The sequence below is a fragment of the Leopardus geoffroyi genome, chromosome D1 (assembly GCF_018350155.1).
Source record: "Leopardus geoffroyi isolate Oge1 chromosome D1, O.geoffroyi_Oge1_pat1.0, whole genome shotgun sequence".
In the NCBI taxonomy this organism is placed as follows: Eukaryota; Metazoa; Chordata; class Mammalia; order Carnivora; family Felidae; genus Leopardus; species Leopardus geoffroyi.
The window spans coordinates 60,603,263-60,622,628 of NC_059329.1; the positions used below are offsets into that span (position 1 = coordinate 60,603,263).

At 39.8% G+C, this 19,366-nt stretch overlaps 2 protein-coding genes and 1 long non-coding RNA gene across 3 annotated transcripts in view; 1 reads left to right on the forward strand and 2 right to left on the reverse strand.

Annotated features, from left to right (window-relative positions):
- LOC123601244 overlaps positions 1-3,211 on the forward strand; it is a 24,191-nt gene extending 20,980 nt beyond the window's left edge. Inside the window, exon 3 of the long non-coding RNA XR_006714027.1 lies at positions 2,040-3,211. This is a non-coding gene — a long non-coding RNA (uncharacterized LOC123601244). The remainder of the gene's footprint in view (positions 1-2,039) is intronic.
- On the reverse strand, positions 288-17,401 carry LOC123601241 (olfactory receptor 51E2). Its single transcript, XM_045484246.1, has 2 exons — positions 17,176-17,401; positions 288-1,837 (listed from the first exon to the last, which is right to left on the reverse strand). Exon 2 carries the CDS (start codon positions 1,777-1,779, stop codon positions 817-819), a length of 963 nt encoding a protein of 320 aa, XP_045340202.1. The 5' UTR covers positions 1,780-1,837; positions 17,176-17,401; the 3' UTR covers positions 288-816.
- On the reverse strand, positions 9,845-11,200 carry LOC123601242 (olfactory receptor 51F2). Its single transcript, XM_045484247.1, is given in 1 exon segment — positions 9,845-11,200. A coding segment is annotated over 1 exon segment (945 nt). The 5' UTR covers positions 11,140-11,200; the 3' UTR covers positions 9,845-10,194.
- Positions 17,402-19,366: the final 1,965 nt, after the last annotated feature.

Genomic DNA, 19,366 nt, shown 5'->3' on the forward strand with positions numbered 1-19,366 from the left:
ATTTCAATCATGTGTCCTTTTTATTTTATTTTATTTTATTTTTTTTTTTTAAATTTTTTTTTTTTCAACGTTTATTTTATTTTTGGGACAGAGAGAGACAGAGCATGAACGGGGGAGGGGCAGAGAGAGAGGGAGACACAGAATCGGAAACAGGCTCCAGGCTCTGAGCCATCAGCCCAGAGCCCGACGCGGGGCTCGAACTCACGGACCGCGAGATCGTGACCTGGCTGAAGTCGGACGCTTAACCGACTGCGCCACCCAGGCGCCCCCTTTTTATTTTATTTTTAACATTATATGCATGTTTCATTTTATAGCAGAGTCTTTAAAGGTCACATAATATTCTTTTAATATGGATTGTTCCACATATATTTCATTAAATAAATGGACCATAGTCAAATTTACTATTCCTTACTTTTATATATTATATCCTGTGATCTTTAGTATATGATTAATAGTGGTGTAGCCAATGTATTTTATGAAAAACTGCTTTCAGCATTTAGGGATATTTTGTTAGAATAAATTTCCAAAAGTGAGAAAGCATTAAAGCATATAAGTTTTAAAAATTTCTTGCTACATATTGCCAATTATACCATCAGCTGTGATGCTCAAGAATTTATATTCCAAAATTGTGAATTTTCATTAATAAAAACTAATTTCCTATGAAAGGAAATCATGGTAGCCTCCAAACTTTCATCCCAAGCAGAGGTAGCATTTGGAGGCCACAGCAGGAAAAATCATTAAATAGGCAATTAGAAATAAGCTAGTATTAGGAAATCATTATGTCAAGCCACTAAAGATAAGGGAAAGTGGTAAAGATCACCTGCTTCCCACAGCGTGAGGGTCCTTGTCACAGCTGATCTTGAACATAGCTAGCATCCGAGTTCTGATCTTTTTGGTCTTGGCACCATAGATGATGGGATTGATCACAGGAGGCAGAAGTAGATAGACATCACCCATAAGAACATGCACGATGGGGTCAAGGCCTTTTCCAAAACGGTGAACCACTGAGAGTCCAATGAGAGGAACATAGAAGGCTAAAACCACACCGATGTGTGACACACAGGTTCCAAAAGCCTTGGCCCGCTCTGACTTGGAAGGCAGTTGTAGAACTGTTCGTATAATCAGAAAATAGGACAAGGAGATGAAGAGGACATCCACGCCCATAACCAGCAGAATGGCAGTAAGACCATAGACCTCATTGGGCAATGTGTCTGCATAGGCCAACTTCATCATATCCTGGTGCACGCAATAGGAGTGTGAGAGCACATTGGAGTGGCAGAAGGCCAGCCGCTTGATGAGCAGAGGCAGTGGGATAAAGAAGAGGGATCCACGGACCACGGCCACCATGCCAATCTGGGCTGTTACTGTATTGTTGAGCACTGCTGCGTGGCGTAGTGGGTGACAGATGGCTATATAACGGTCAAAGGCCATGGCCAGCAGGATGGTGGACTCAATAGCTGAGAGGGCATGAATAAAAAACATCTGGGCAATGCAGGCATCATAGGTAATCTCCCGGGAATCAAACCAGAAGAGGGCGAGGATCTTGGGCATGGTGGATGTGGACAATGCCAGGTCAATGGCTGCCAACATGCAGAGGAAGAGGTACATGGGAGCATGCAGGCTGCGCTCCGTCCTTACGATGAACACCACGATGCAGTTTCCAAACACTGCTACAGCATACATTGAAAGCAGGGGGAAGCCAATCCAGAAATGGGCTTCTTCTAATCCGGGGATACCAATGAGTACAAAGGTGGCATGTGTGAAATTGCAGGAACTCATAGCTGGCACCGAGTAGGGGGCACTGGAGAGGGTGAGGTCACACTGGCAGCCAGCTAGCCTGCTAGGACATGGAGCACAATCAGAGAGGACAGCCCTGGAATCCTGGAAACTGAATGTTTCTCAGCTCTCCCTCTCCTACTGTCTCCTCCCACTCTTCCAAGCCATTTACACTCTTTCATAAGCTCTAAAATCCTCTTCCAAAGGGAAAATGGTAGTTAAAATTCATTTATCAGGGAGCCTGGGTGGCTCAGTTGGTTGAGTGACTTTGGCTCAGGTCATGATCTCACAGTTGGTGATTTCGAATCCCACATCAAGCTCACTGTTGTCAGTGGAGAGGCCGCTTTTGATCCTCTGTTTCCCTTTCTCTCTGTCCCTGTCCTATTCGTGCTTTCTCTCTCAAAAATAAATAAACATAAAAAAATTCATTTATCAGTTACTATTCCCAAGGTCCGTTTACATTTTTTAAAGGGAACCTGGGGAGAACAATGCTTATCCCAAAATGTATCCTTTCCAAATTCCTTCAGACTCCTGGCCCACACCTTCATTGTCTGGATACTGGGTGGTCCTTTTCTCAGATAAGTGTTAACAGATACCCTATTGGGAACCCCTTTACAGGTGTGTTCTCCTTCCCTTCCTTTCCTTCAATTGTTCATTCATTTTATAAGCATCTACTTATATGATCTACTATGTACAAGGCAATTTTCTAGATGCTCATGACACAGAGATAAAAGACACATCTTTGCCCTTCAGATGCCTTGTCTATGGTGGAAGATAGACAAGTAACAAAATTATTAGAATTTTGGGATAAGTGTTAGCATAAAGTGTGCATTTAATGCATGGGAGGGGAAGAGAAATGATCCTTTTGTTTTTAAACATTAAGTAGGAATTAGAGAAGGGATTAATGGGTATACCAAGACAATGGGGATAGGTTTTGGGTTTTTTTTTTTTTTCCTTCAGATTTCCAGGATTTTAGGTCCCTAGGTCTAAGGCCAGCCAGGGAAGAAAGAAACACAAAAACAGGAATTTTCTAAAAATGAAAAAAAAAAAAAAAAAACACTAAGGAAAAGAGGCCCACAAGTCAATCTATTGAGGAAAATAAGGAAACTCCTTTGGGAGTAGTTCCCGCCACTGACTTATCTGGGGATGAAGGTCCTGGCTTCCAGCAGTTGAGGGTATGTGGCCTCCAACAGATCCTAGCTGCCTGGCATTGTCCCTTGTGAAGGCTCTTCTCTCTATTCCTGGCTGATGTGTTTCTCCACATAAGACAGCTGCCTCCAAGGCCATATTCCTTACCCCAAGGAGATCTTAGGTTGAGTCCTAACACTCCTAGAGCTTTGTCTTTTTTGGAACCTCTGCCAACAAGTCATTCATATTAGGGGAAGCTTTTTGCTTTTGGGAGCCCTGTCCTGCCCCCCACTGGCTCTGCCCCTGCCCTCCCACCCACACACCTGGGCTTTGACCTCATCAAACACTTTCCCCTGCTAGGCTCCCTAGGTGCCCTGGTTTTTTAGAGCTAATTGTTTCTAAAAAGCCAAAGGCTTGGCTTCAAGAGGTAGGGCCTCTGAATCTTGGGAAACTCTGCAGGTGTCTTCATCAGTGATAGTTAGGTAAACCTGTTCATTTTCTCAGGATTCTTCTTCACTCCTAATCTGAGTCCTTACTGCAACTGGGAGTCTCTCTTTTATTTGGCTTTAAGGGGGAGGGTTTGGAGACCAGCAGTCTTAAAATATCGTGTGATAAAATGGGAACTAAAAGATGTGACTTGGATTATCCTCATTGTGGATAAGCAAGGAAGAACAAATTCATGTCAAAGGTCACAAAATTCTCAAGTCAAAGATCACAAATTCATACCTCTGACTACTATTTTCTCTTCTCCCTATCCTCAGATCTTATGCAAAGACATAATAGCTACTCTCCTTGGCAAATATGAAATCCTAAACTTAGCCCCAAGCTTCTGTCAGAGAATGAAAAGACCTTTTCATAGACAGATAATTGCATCCTTCAATGAGATGAAAGATAGCTTACGTCTTGTATCCATCCAGTCATCTATGTATCTATCATAGGTAGCTTGGGGTGGGAGATTCAGAAATCGAAACAAGTCAGGCTGAAAAGTATGGGTAATGCTAAGAAAACTTCCCTGGAGGGAGGCCAGCTCATTGGGCCTTGGTTTCCAAGAGAAATGGGGCCCCAAATGAAGGAAAAGTCATGGAGGGGGAGTAGGGGGAACACAGTAATTTATTTCCCCTTTCCCAAAGCCTCTTGCACATGTTACTATGTGAGTACCCACAGATATAAGGGTCTCTGTTGGCCACAGAGTTGGATCCTTTCCTGACTCCTCTTTCCGCAGGGCATCTTTTCTGCTTTGCTGGTAACAGTCTAAGACTTTGAACCATTATCTTGTCTCCCCAGTTACCTATCCCAGAAGACCTCCTGTCTCTCTCCCATGTTGTCTGGCCTTCTGCCTAAAGTGACCTCTGTCTAGGACCAATTTCAGCTCCTCTTTGGGTCTGAATGTGGCTGTTGCATTCACTCTTACTTGCCTTTCTGGACTGTCAGCCAGTGCTCTGGGACATTCCTTCTCAGCCCATGAAGATGTGGGTTGGACAAAGGGGCTTTCCCCTCCTTCCATGAGACAGTTATGGTGTCCTCAAGGTCTCTTAGGATGGCAGGAATTTTGGCTTCCTGACCCCAGGCAAGAGTGCACTCGCTTGAAAACCATGCAGTCCTACTGAGAGAGAGCACAGCTGGAGCTGGCTCTCCCTTTCACAGGCCTATTTATAGCACTGCCTAGGAGGCCCATGGGGACAGACTGTGGGAGTATGAACTGAGGCCCCTGGGGCTTGGCAGGCAGGGGACAGTATCTCCATGTCCCTGTGGGTGTCACAGGATCTCAGGATCCACATAAGAGTGAAAACATATGGTACCTGTCTTTCTTTGTATGACTTATTTCACTTAGCATAACACTCTCCAGTTCCATCCCACTGTTTTAGGTGTGTGTATGAGGGGAGGTGATCACAAGAGGGCACTGACTCTTCCGTCACTCCCACACTTACACATACAGGGCTTTAGACAATCTATCCGCACTCTTCCAAATAACTCAAATTTCCCCAGTTAGCAACAGAGGTTAGAGCGTTTCCTCATTAGCCACTTTGCTAGATGTGACAGGCAATATGGATCTATAGTTATGTCCTTGGGCTCTAGGAGTTCACATCCTGTTTAAAAGCCAAGATGGGTACACAAAACCAGTAATTTCCATAAGTCAAAATAAGGGCGCGTACTTCTTCAGATTTTCATTCCCATCTTTTCTTTCAGTTGATGAAATAGACCTTGAAGTAGGGAAGCCACTCTATTGCACCTGTGTTAGGTGCACACATAAGGCATGGATGAGATAAAGGCTCTTTGCCTTGGTTGCAGAGTTATTCGTGATAATACTGGCTGGAGAACTAGGTGGGCTGATTCTTTATTCATTCACATTTAATGAATATTCATCAGGGTTCTACAATGTAATAAGAAATACAAAATTCTTTTTTAAAAGTCCACCCTCATGAATTATACATCCTGGTAAGAGGGACACATGGTACATGGTTATTATGTGAAACTAAATAGTTTCTTCTTATGACTACCTAAAGAGAAAAAAAAAAAGTGAAGAAGAGAATAGGTAAATATTAGGGTGGAAAGTTGAATTAAAAAAAAATTTAACATTTATTTATTTTTGAGGGACAAAGAGAGACAGAGCATGAGCACGGGAGGGGCAGAGAGAGAGAGGAAGACACAGATCTGAAGCAGGCTTCAGGCTCTGAGCTGTCAGCCCAGAGCTCGATATGGGGCTTGAACTCATGGACCACAAGATCATGACCTGAGCAAAAGTCCGATGCTTAACCGACTGAGCCACCCAGGTGCCCCTGAAAGTTGAAAAAACTGTTTGAGAACAGTTTCTTCATAAAGAGGGTGAAGGGATGCACAAAAAGGCACTGAGCTCCTGGACCACTAGACCACCAGGAATGAAAGTTGAAATTTTAAATGAAGTTGTTGGGGGAATATCTCACAAAATGGAGACATTTGAGGAGAAGCCTGGAGAGAGTGAGAAATATATCCATGGAGATCTCTGAGGAAGGCTATCTGAGGATGAAGAACAGAAGCTACAAAGCTGAGAGGGGAGTGTATCTGGGAGTTTAGAATAACAAGGAGGCCAGTGTGTCTGAGCAGAGAGAACAAAGAGGAGAGCAATAGGGAGATAGGATCAGATAATAGGGAATTGGATCATACAGGACTTTATAGGACTTTTTATAGGACAGTTAAGGATTTTTACTTATAGTATGAATTCAGGTAGCTACAATAGCAGCTATGTGTATACTACTCACCTCAGCTTTCAGGAACTTTTCTAATTCATTATGAGCTTGTCTACCTTGGTCAGAGGTGACATTTGCTCTTCAAACCACCTATTCCCAAATTGTCCAAATTACCCACTTCCTAGTGATAAAAGCTTCCAAGTTTCCAGGATTGTTGGATAGTGGGACTGTTCATAGGTTAGTGTGTATGTAGGGGGTGATGAGGTAGGGGAGAAATATCTGTAGAAGTACTATGATCATCTTGGCTATCTGGTTTTTTAGACTGACGTTCCTTCTTATTCTGATTTTTAGGACTCTGTGTACCTCATCATTCTTCTCTAAGTTTCCCTTCCTCTTCCCCCACAAACAAATAAATATCAAGTCTGTAAATGTACATCATCTGAACTTTTTCACTTCTTTCCAACAGTGAATGAGTGAGTCATAGTCCCTGGTCATAGGAAGTGGGCACAGAATCTGTGGTGAGGAAGTAGTTACAGTAGGGTCTGAAAAGGGATGTCCTGAGAAAGAGGCACAAAGTTCTGCAGAAGCACCTGGAAAGGACACCAGATGGACTTGAGAAGTCAGGAAATGCCTTTGAGATTAAGTCGCTATTATTCTAAGTCAGGAGAAGGGAGATAGTGAGGGTGCTACAGAGGGAGGTAACAGCTTGTGCAAAGGGTTGTAAGTGACCCAGAGCAATCACGGGTAAGAAATGCAAGTGGTTTGTTGTGCCTGCAGCCCTGAACAGAGGGCAGGTGATGAGGCTTGAGACCTAAATAGAGCCAGGTCATCCAGGGTTGTTATTATTTTATTATGTGGCAGACCCTAGTTTGGGGTCTGGAAGACAGCATGAATGAAACAAAGTTCTTATTCTCAAAGACCTTACCTTGTAATGGGGAAACTAGAGAATAAATAACTATTTTGGTGGGGGAGAGGAATACCAGGGATTAAAAACAAAATAGGTAATGAAGAGAGTGAATGCAGACAGGAATTGCGTGAGTGTTGTTGTTGTTATTTTTAATGTCCAGGGCCCTGTAGTAAGGTAACACTTAGGCAGAGACCTGCATGAGTTGAGGCAGTAAGCCATGAGGGTGTTTGGGGAAGAACATTCCAAGTAGGGAGGACAGAAAGTAAGAAGTTCGATGTTGAAGTATGGTTGGTGGGTTTAAGGAAATATTTGGAGGCTAGTGCAGGTATAGTAGAATGAATAAAGGGGAGAGTAGTAGGAGATGAAATTGGGATGGTACAGGGGAGTTAAATCATATAGATCCTCATGAGATATTATAATGACTGTGAATTTTCCCTGGATAAGACACTGGGATATGTTGAACAGAGGAAGTGGTATGATCTTTTTTATGTATTAAAATAATCACTCTAGGGGTGCCTGGGTAGCTCAGTCAGTTGAGTGCCTGACTCTTGATTTTGGCTCAGGTCATGATCCCAGGGTTGTGAGATTGAGCCCTGTGCTGGGCCCCACACTGAATGTGGAGCCTGCTTGGGGTTCTCTCTCTCTCTCTCTCTCTCTCTCTCTCTCTCTCTCTGTCCCCCTCCCCTGCTTATGCATTCTCTCTCTCTAAAATTAAAAAAAAATCACTCTAGGGGCACCTGGGTGGCTCAGTCGGTTGGGCATCCGACTTCAGCTCAGGTCATGATCTCACAGTCTGTGAGTTCGAGCCCTGCGTTGGGCTCTGTGCTGATAGCTCAGAGCCTGGAGCCTGCTTCAGATTCTGTGTCTCCTTCTCTCTGCTCCTCCCCTGCTCATGCTGTGTCTCTTTCTGTCTCAAAAATAAATAAAAACATTAAAAAAAAATGGAAAAATCGCTCTAACTACCATGGGGAAAATAGATAGTAAAGCAAAAGTGGTGGGGTGCCTGGGTGGCACAGTTGGTTAGGCATCTGACTCTTGATTTTGGCTCAGGTCATGATCTCACTGTAAATTCAAACCCTAAGTCAGGCTCTGTGCTGACAGTGTGGAGCCTGCTTGGGATTCTTTGTCTCCCTCTCTCTCTGCCCCTCCTCTGCTGTCTCTCTCAAAAGTAAATAAGTAAACATTTTTTCAAAAAAGCAAAAGTGCTGAAGAAAGATCTACCAGGAGACTATTATATTTCAGGTCCAGGATAATGTTGGCTTGGAACATGGTGGTAGCATCAGAGGTGGTTTAAAGAAGCTAGATTCCAGGTACCCATATGTGGAATATCTGAAAGAAAGAGTCATCAGCATTTGCTGATAGTTTGTATGTGGAGTGGGAAAGACAGACAGGTGTCAGAAATAGCTCCAAGAGTTCTATATCAGCAACATGAAAAATAGAATTTCTCAGTTAGGGAAGATGTGGTTATGTGAATATTAGGATATGGTTTGGGGCATGATAATCTGAGATGACTGTTAAACATTTTAGTAGGAGTACTGATATATAGCATATGAGTCTGGACTATAAATATTAGTTTGGGATTTGCCAGCATGTCGATGGTATTTAAAGCCATGATGCTAGATGAGATAACCAAAAATGGGAATATAACAGAGAAAATCAGGTCTGAGAACAAAATCCTGGAACTTTCCAGCATACAAAGATCAGGGAAGTGAAGACCAACAATAATTGAGACTGGAAATGTTATTGTCAAACATACTGAGAATTTTCACATCATCCTTTTTATTATAGTACTGTTGTCACCTAATAAACTTCCTGTAGATATGACGGACTACTCCTTCCTTGCTGGAACTGATACCACCTAGAGGGGCCAACTTTACCAAGTGATATCAATGTGTCATTGAAACATGTGCTGTAAATATTTGAGAATTAATGGACATACCCAGGTTGGAAAAAATAATTAACTTGTTGGATTAAGTCTTTATATTAAGCATATGGCCACAAATTGAACATTTCCAAGTAAATGATACAAAGTGAAATTCATTTGCAGTTCTTAGTCATTTTTCAGTTTCTGCTGGGGCAGAAAGTTGGTGGAAAGCAAAGAGAAATTCTGGAATATGTTTAGAAAGAACATATCGGGTAGAACAATTGGGTAGAAATACATTTGTACTTTTCAGGTTAGAAAATTCTATTTTGGGGTTTTTCTCCATAATGTGGTTGAAAATTTCTAGAGGATAGAGTTGTGGGGTTTTTTGTTTGTTATTTGTCTGTTTGTTTGTTTTGCTTCTTTATGTCACCCAAATACAAATTACATGGACTCATATATATATGTATATATATATATATATATATATATATATATATATAATCATATGTATGTGTATATATAATTATATATGTATTATATTATTATAGGTAAAAATATAGTTGAAGTTAGGAGTGTTGGGGACCCTGGAGTCAGTTTGCATGCATGTGAAGTATGCTCTGTTGTTTATGAGATGTTTAAGCAAGTAACTTAACATTTTTGTGCCTCAGTTTTTTCATTGATCAAAGAAATAACTACCTTATAATGTTGTTTTAGATGTGTTAATAAATGTAAAAAAACACTGAGAACCATGACTAGTCAAAAGAAATAATGTTAGTAAAAATTATTTTTTTAAGTTTATTAGAGAGAGAGAGAGTGGGGGAGGGGAGAGAGAGAGAGAGAGAGAGAGAGAGAGAGAGAGAGAGAGAGAGAGAGAGTCACAAGCAGGCTGTGCACTGTCAGTACAGAGCCTGATGTGGGGCTTGAACTCAGTAATTGCAAGATCATGACCTGAGCTGAAAGCAAGAGTCAATTGCTTAACTGACTGAGCCACCCAGGCGCCCCTGTTAGTAAAAATTATTATTACAGTTAAGAAAATACTACCTATTTCTCATAAAGGAGTGGCTTTCTCATAATGTGTCATTCTAATTGCTATAAAGAGGACCAAGTAAGAAGATATAGTCTGTTGGCAGGATAAACAGTTTAGAACAAACAGTGGTGGGTGGGAGAAATTCTAGACTTAGGACTTTACACCATTCATCCCTTCTATCTTCAAGTCTCTGTCTCCTCATCTGTAAAATAAAGGGTCAAGGTAGCTGATGTTTTACATATATTCCAGATTTAATTTTAAATTTTTGTTTCATGATCACAAGTTTTGTTTTTAAATTCATAACGTAGACCACTAGAATTCTATGATTCTATGTACCTTTGGAATGGAGAGTTTTTATCACAGCTCTGTGTATCTGTTTGGTCTTCACACTATAGATAAAGGAGTTCATTACAGGAGGGATCAGGAGGTAGGTGTTAGCAATCATTGTATGAACATAGGCTGGGGCTCATTTCCCAAATCTGTGAACAAAGGACAGACTGATCAATGGAAAATAGAAAATAGCAACAGTCCCAATATGGGAAATACATGTGCTGAAGGCTTTCTTCCTCTCTTCTGGGGATGCAATGCTGTGGACAGTCTTAATAATCAAAATGTAAGAAAGGAGGATGAGGATTGAGTCAACACCAACAGTGGAGATCATGGTAGTCAACCCAACTGCATTGTTGATCCTAGTGTCTGTGCACGAGAGCTTCATTACATCAGGGTGGAAGCAGTAGGAGTGGTGGAGCACATGGCTGTGGCAGAAGGACAGTCTTTTAAGAAGTGCTACCATTGGTGTTAGCATTAGTGTCCCCCTGATGACAGTTGCCACTCCACTTTGAGCTATTCTGGAATCAGTTAAAATGGTGGCATACCTGAGTGGATTAGAGATGGCCACAAAATGATCAAAGGTCATGGCCAACAACACTGAAGATTCCATGACAGTGAAGAGTTTAATATAGAACATCTGTGACAAGAAGGCATTAAAGCTGATCTCCCTGGCATCAAACCAGAATATACCCGACATGGTGACCAGGGTAGATATGGACAGGCCGAGGTCAGTGGTGGACAGCATGGAGAGGAAATAAAACATGGGTTCGTGGAGGCTGGGCTGAGTGACAATGGCAAAGAGAATCAGGCAATTTCCTGAGAGGGCGGTTATGTAGAGAAAGCAGAAAGGAATGGAGATCCAGGTGTGGAAGACTTCCAGCCCAGGAACACCAGTTAGCAGGAAAGTGATGGACGTAGATGTGATATTCTGGAAGTTTGACATGCTGGATTAAAAATACAGAGTTCCAAGATGAAACTCTGAAACAACAACTATATTTTTTGTATTAATCTAATTATAAATAATGTTATCAATCAAAAACAAACCAAAGATGAATATTTATATACTATGTAAAAGTGAATTACTCACTTAAATTGATAAAGGAATTCTAAGATTTCAACTTCTGTAGTAGGTATCATTCTTGTATGTGTCCCAGACCATCATTTTTCTGTCCTGGGACCCTTTGTTGGTAGTTATGTTTATACTATGTGACCTTTTCCCTCACTTGTCTAGCCAGAGATGACTAGACTAAGTGAAGACACCCTATTAAACATAGGTCAATAATATTTCATCCTTTCTGGACTTCCAAATGTGATAAAGAGGTAGCAGTTTAGTTTTTCTGTGTAGTTGGCATCAGAGAAAAATAGACTGGGACTGTTGGAACAACGATAGTACATCAGCCTTAAGTATAGGAGACAGATAAGCTTACAATTTGGGAAGCCAGAAAATATTGAGAAAGAGATGGTTATGATACAAAGCAACACATATGAAATAATAATAAATGGCTTAGGCACTGGGTGCAGTCATGTGCAGATATCTATGGTATCTAATCTTTAAATTGACACTTGCAGTATAACATCTGGTGTTTCATTTGGGTAATGGAGTTAGAACACAGATCTACCACCATAGAGACAGAGGCCTCTTCCCCCCATATGGTATAGCATGCTGCCTTATTCAAATATATTCCTCTCTTCAATCTGCCTGAAGACTAGCTGTTTTACATTCTGTTAAGACATACTTCTCAGGAGATATTTAATAGAATTTTACTATTTTGCTTTGGAAGAAAAGATATTAACTTTACTGTGAACATTGCATTTCTTTTTTCATTGAGTACAGAATTGCAGGCTAGTCAGATGGGCATGTATGAGTTGGAAGAGGGGGTCTTGGGAAAACAGACATTCGGGCTATGACTGGAGAGGGTTCAGTCAGTAAGGTAACTGGTTGTCAGGGGAACCTAAGTGTTTCCCAACCACTCAAGTTCACCCAGATAAAGTGCCTCAAGGATTCCCTAAAGAAATCTTAGTTTTAAAAATTGGGAACTTTTTAAAATTGAGATCAATGAAAAATTAGAGGAAAAAGAAATGCTAAGTTACATGAATTGACCCAAAGAGTGAACTATAACTTTAGACTACAGTTTAGAGTCATGAGAATATCCTCAGGGAACCAATGAAATCACTGTCAGAAATGTATTATACAACCTCTTAATAGAAATAAAAGTTGACAGAAAGGGAATATTCATTAAGAAAGGGAGCATTTTCTTTTTGACACTGCTTCCAATGACTGTTTATTGAGTGTCATGATACAACCAACATTACACAGAAATGAATTGGATACAGATTTGTTCAACTGGCATGCATTTCAGTTAATTGTGAAATTTTGAAAGTTAACAAGTTTACCAAATTTGTGGTTTAACAAATTCTATTAGCACTTTTCGTAAATACATTGATTTCTGAAAAACATTCTTAGTAACTCTATTTAGCTTTTAAAAAATATATTTTGATCAGAATGGTAATCCAAAAATCTACTTGTTAAATTAATAGTACTTGTGATAATTTTATTTTAAATTATTATTATTATTATTATTATCTCATTTTCCACAAGTCCTTGACCTGTGTATTTACTATTAATTTCCAGAACGCAGGTCTCAGGTTTTGACATTAGCAACTTCCTGGGGTCCATGGGAGCTAGAGTAATTATGAAAAAGGGAACAGTTCAATTGTGTATAAAAGGTTTGGGGTATCTTGAGAAGGCTTCTCAGGAAAATAAGTGATTGAAAGATTGCTATGCTTTCTGTAAGTAGAAAGGAAGTGTTCAATCAAAGCTTTTAGAATGGTATACGTGGAAGTGTTGAGCCAGAATGAATCTATAATATCTCTTCCTTTGCTCATGACTTATACTCTCAGGGACATTAACTGAGCACCTACTTTATGCATAGTGTGGTGTTAGAAACCAACAAAATCTCTCTTAAAGAATTTAAAATCAAGTGAGGGAGAAATAATAGCACTGTTGATAAATAACTTCACCATCTAGTGTATAGTGGTGAATAACAAAGAGGGTTATGGAGGTGCAGAACACCTCCATATGTGTCACTCAAGTCTGGCTATTATGAAGACTTTTACGATGATTATTACTATGACATGCAATGTTTGAGTTGTAACTTTTGTTATTGAGTTCCAGGAAATTTTATAAGAGATCTTTTTTTTTTAAAATTTTAAAATGTTTATTTATTTTTGAGAGAGGGAGAAAGACAGAGCGTGAGTGGGGGAGGGGCAGAGAAAGAGGGAGACACAGAATCCAAAGCAGGCTCCAGGCTCTGAGCTGTCAGCACAGAGCCCAGTGTGGGGCTCGAACTAATTGTGAGATCATGACCTGAGCTGAAGTCAGACACTCAACTGACTGGGCCACCCAGGCACTCCAAGAGTTCATTTTTAAAAATTGCTATCTGAATAATTTCTCTTTCTTCATTATTTCTCCATGGCTCACTTTACATTATTTTATTAATTCAAACAATTTATTCATTGAACATTTTTGTTCTTCTTGTCAGTTTTTCCCCTTCCCTTTCTTGTTGAGAGATCAGAATAAGAACATAAAGTATAGGCTGAACTAATCTGAGCTGAGTCTGGCAGAGGGAAGAGAACTCCCTCAAATTCCTTCCTTTCCATTGCTCTACAGCTGGTCTTCCTGTACCCTCTCCTCATCCATGCTGGGTGTAGACACAGAAGATTCCTTATTCCTTTTCATAGCCAACAACTCCATTTAAGCTCTTGATCAACCATCATCAACACTTAGTTCATTATAGTATCAAACTGGGAGCTCACTGGGTATTGTTTTAGCACTAAGGATATGAAGCAAGAAAAATAACTGGTTTAGTGCCTGAGAAAACCAGAGAGGTTGTCAACACCTCATCTTCTTAAGGCTGAAAACTTTATCTTTAATAAGAGCCCAGTGACTCCTGTGAAAATGAAAACTTACCAGTTTTGAACACGTACTACATGCGAGGCACTGTAGTAGGCACACTGCATAATAGGAGGAGTCAAAGAAATACCACTAGCTGTAGAGTACACAGGATAAGGTATTTCTAAGTGATAAGACAGAATAGTGTGGAGTGACAGATTCTGAGTGTGCGTATACATGAGTGTGTCTGTGTGTGTCAAGAGGAATTTATTCCAAGAACTCTTAACCAAGATGAATTATAATTGTGTGAAGTTTTGATGGATAAATGTAAGTTTATAAGGATGAAGATGAGGAAAAGGGTGTTCTTGACATAGATAACAACATAAACAGAAACTGAATGAAATAATAGCACAGAAAGTTTGTTGGACAACTACAAGAAAATTAAAATTCTGGAGACTTAAAAATGATCCGGGTGACATGGGAGATAAGCTAGAGAAATTCACAGGGCCAGGACATGAATATCTTGCACTCCACAGAAAGGAGAAGGAACTTCGGTTTTAGTTGCAGAGCATCAAGAGCTAGGCATTTCCAAATATTTTATGAATAAGTAAATCATTCTTCATTTCTTCTCCCTTAACTCCAAGAAAATTCCTTTCCTTCTTTAGTATCTTCAATAGTACCAGTGGCTCCTTTTATGCAGCTTCACTTCAATACTCAACTTATACCCCAAACCATTAATGAAAACTTCCCACACATTTATATAGATATTTTCAACACATTCAATTCAACTAAGATATATTGACCATCTTTCACAGTTGGCCACTGTGCTTTGCTAGTAAGTGAAATAAAACACAAACCTTGTTTCTCCCTCAAGTTACTGCCTTACCTTTTGCAATGACAAAAATGTTCTTTGAAGGACCATCTGCCTGGCTTTATTTTTCCTTCACCTTCAGTGACAATCTGGGTTCTTTCTCCAGTGACTCAGGAAATTCTCCAACTTATGTCACCAATGACTTTCTAAATATCAGGTCCAGATGTTTATTTTCAGATTTGTTTTCCTCTCCCTCATCTCAAATTTTCACAGTTTTTGGCAACTTTTCTTTGAAATGCTCCTTCATTAGCTTCAATGATAGTAATTCTGTAGGTTTTTAAAAAATCTGTTTATCAAACAGTGGTTTTGTTCTTTGTCTTTTCAGTTGTTCTTTAGGAGTCCTTTTCTTTCAAGAAACCCCTGTTCTTTTCTTGCTGCCCACTATTCTCTCTTTGGAATATCTTAGTTTTTCCCAAGGCTATAAATAGCACTTATATCCAGATGATGCGTAAATCTGAAATCTAATTATAGCTTTTCCTGAGTTCTACAGTTCAAAAGTTAACAGGATCTTTGAAGCCATGGTAAAATGTCTGGGCTGAAATTCGAAGGCAGTAATGAATCATGGAACTAGAGTGAGATGATCAAATAGGCGTTTTGGGAAAACTAACAGGCAGCAGTTTGGAGAACAAGTCAAAGCTCTCTGCTAAGTGCCAGTGAATAAAAGGTGAATAAACTACTTTATCTACCCTTGAGGCATACCCCACCCATTATCTCTCAGACACTTCCACCTCAATATGAGCCAAACAGAACTCATTCCTTTCCCCATTCCAAACCTGGTGCTCTCTCTTCTGCCTCATTTATCAGTAAATGACATCAAACTCGAACAAATAATCTAATCAGAGTTACTGCCTTCATACACACACACACACACACACACACACACACACACACACACACACACAATCTTCTCCCTCTCATCCCCTACATGCAAATGTTTTTAAAATATTTATTGATTTTACTTCTAAAATGTCAAAAACTGGAGAATGAGGAGGTTTATGTTTGAAGGCTAAGTAATAGCAATGTGGTTTGTAGTGGGTACTTGAAGTTGCATTTATTGTGCTTTTCTTAACTGGAAAACTTATCTGTTCATATCAAAGAATAAAGGGGGACTAATAGATATTATTAGGGAGAGGTACCAAAATTCCCCCAAACAACTCTTCATGCTGCCATCACCCTGGAATCTGTTTAATCCATCCTCTCCAATCCATGTACAACCTTCCTTTTCACATGTGAGATATAAGCTATAGTCTCTTAATTTTCCTGCCCTCTCAGGTCACAGTGATGCTCTTCTTTCGTTGTACTGTTGTGAGCTATAGCTTGTGGCTATGTCTTTAGCTGCTGAAACAGACCATATAGCATTATCAGTATTGTCCAAGCCATTGCTCATGGCATCACTGTAGCATGTGACTGATCTGGGTTCAGATCCTTGCTTAAACATAACTACTTTTAAGACTCTTTATAGCAATAATAATAATAAAAATTACTCATAACAGCAGCTACCATTTCTTAGAACTTATTTTGTGAATGTTGCAGAGCTAAGCACTTGAGAAACATTCTTTCAATTCTTACTACAACATCATTTGGCAAGTATTATTAAATTCACTTTGATTCCCTTTTCCTGATAACTGAGTATCAGAGGGGTTATGAAACATATTCAGAATCACACACAGCTAATGAATGTCAGACTTGGGGTTTTAAACCCAATTAAAAAAAAAACTTCAACACTCCTGCTCCTGAAAACTATTGTTTTGTGTACAAGTAGTATAAACTTTCTTTGATCCAGTTTCTCCATCTAGAAGGTAGACTGTATACAGTGCCTAATACTGTGCTTGGCATGCAGTAGGTGTTCAAAATTGGTATTTTTAAAAAAATTTTAGTAGGAACAATTGGGCTTAGAAATGACTTTTCAACTCCTGACAACCTCTTTGGTTTTCTCAAGCACCAAACCACTAACTATGATAAACACATAAGCACTCTAATAGAGCCATTTGCTTAACAAACCACAGGCTATCCAACGTACGCTGGGCAGAACAAAATGCCCCTTCTTAGCAGGTTTCCTGAGAGTAAATAATTCTATAAATTCTACTGTCCATATCAGCCCACCATCTCACTATCTAATCTAATTCTGCACATTGTGAAGAAATTCTTCCTGTGGATAAGAAAGTTCAGCTTGCCTACAGTCAAACGTTTTCATCGAACAAAATAGTTTTACTTACAGAGTTTCTACAGCAGTTTTGCTGGTCTCTTTTAGGCTCAGAAAGCTGAGGAGGCTTTAGATTCCGGGGGAGGACCAAGTTTATGAGAAGACTTGTTCCAGCCTGGATAGAGACAGGCCCAGAGCTGAGAGGTCTCTTCCTGGCAGTGGTGTCACTCACTGTGTCTCCAGGGTATGGTGGTTCCCAGAAGACTTCTTTTGCCTTATACAGTCTTTGTCTGTTCCATTATGCAACTACTTATTGTGACTATGTGCTTTTTAGGCTGATGTAATTTTTTTCCTTGTGCCCTTTTATTGAAGTGTTTTTTGTAGAAACAATTTTGAGATATAATTCACAGATCATAAAATTCGCCCGTTTAAAACGTACGAATTCAATAGTTGATAGTCAATTCACAGAGTTGTACCATAAGCATCATCATGGTCTAATTTTAGAAAATTATCATCACTGTAAGACGAAATCCATGCCCATGGGCAGTCACTCTGAAGAGGATTCTAAAAAGTATACTAACTCACTGAAAGTCATCTCCTCTGGTGAGTGTAAATCACACTCCTCTCCATAACTTCTTAGCATCTATTGCTATTCGTGGCCGTTCTATTTCATAAGCCTACCTGTGCTTCTTAGCAGACTCTCTCTTACAAGTAGGAGAAAACATAATTTACTCATGTATACATACATGCCAGATAATATTGCATAAGAGTGTCCTATATTCCAAACATCATGCTAAGTGCCAGAGATTTAAAAAAGGGGGGAATACAACATAGTTCTTAGTGTCCAGGGTCTCTTAGTTTAGTTTAGAAATACACAGTTAACTGATAATTACCAATACTGATAATCAATGTTATCGTAGAGGCATGAACCAAGTGCTTGGAGAATATCATAGGTAGAAATCTCAGTCTACAATTGTGTGTGCAGAAAATAAATAATTTTCTTTTTCATAATTCAATATATTTTCTGTTTAGAGTCCCAGCCTACTAGCTGGAAGGAAACTAACAACAGTAATTTGGGTTTCTTCCCACTTGTGTTTAAATTTTGTGGATCTTAGATTGTACTAAGGAATTTGAGTATGTGGGTGATGGATCTGGCCAGTGATGCAATTTGATATGAGGTGACATTTGCCCTCTTTAGTCTTGAATAAATAGAGTACCTGCAGATTGCTATAGGCTGTCTGTCTTCTCTACTTATGGCCCCTTTAGGTTCTCATATGTTCCCCCCATTTCTGGACCACTCTAGAGCATATAGGTCTTCGACTCCATCCTTGATTTCTGTCTCTTACACTCTGCATATAAACCTGCAAATCCTAATACTTTTGAAACTATAACTGGAATGTAATCACTCTTCATCACCTCCAAAATTTCCTCCCCCTTCTGAGGCACCAGATAATTGGATATCTCTCACTTGGATAATTTCAGTAGTTTCCTAACCATTCTCTCTGCTTCTATCCTTATCTTTCTCTACTACCAAGTCTGTTTCACCAAGACAATATCTTGGCCTGAAATATTTCATTCTTTATAATATAACAACAACATTTTACTGTGCATTCTCTGCCTAAGGTATTATGAAATGTTTGTGGTAGAAAAAATGATGGCCCCCAAAGATATCCATCTCCTAATGCCTGGAACCTGTGAATACATTACCTTTACATGACAGAAGAGATTTTGCAGATGTGATTAAAGTTGAAGAGATGAGATGAGGACATTATCCTAGATTATCTTGGTGGGTTCATTCTAATCACAAGATTCCTTAAAAGTGGAGAACCAGAGAGGTGGCAGCATTAGAAGGACTTGATCCACTATTGCTGGCGTTGAAGATGGCAGAGGGAGGGAGACCATGAGCCAAGGAATGTGGTCAGTCTCTAGAAGGAGAAAAGGCAAGGGTATTGATTTTCCCACATGCACTCTAGAATGTAGTCCTGCTGATGCCTTGATTTTAGCTCCGTGAGACTCATGTCAGTCTTCCAGTCTGCACAACTGTAAGATAATAAATTTGATGGAAGAATCCATTATTATTTTGATTTATACAGTTACCAAAGATTAGAGAATTTAAGCAACTTACTTAGGTCTCTCAGTTAATAAGTGTCACAACCACTATTAAAAGCTTGGGCTACTGGAGACCCTTTCAGGTTTTAAAACTCATTCCCTAGAGAATCTTTACATGACCATTCATCGACTACTAATTCCAATTCAGATTGCTC

Coding starts and splice junctions, on each gene's coding strand:
- LOC123601241 (XM_045484246.1), bottom strand. CDS start 1,779: ATGAGTTCCTGCAATTTCACACATGCCACCTTTGTACTCATTGGTATC.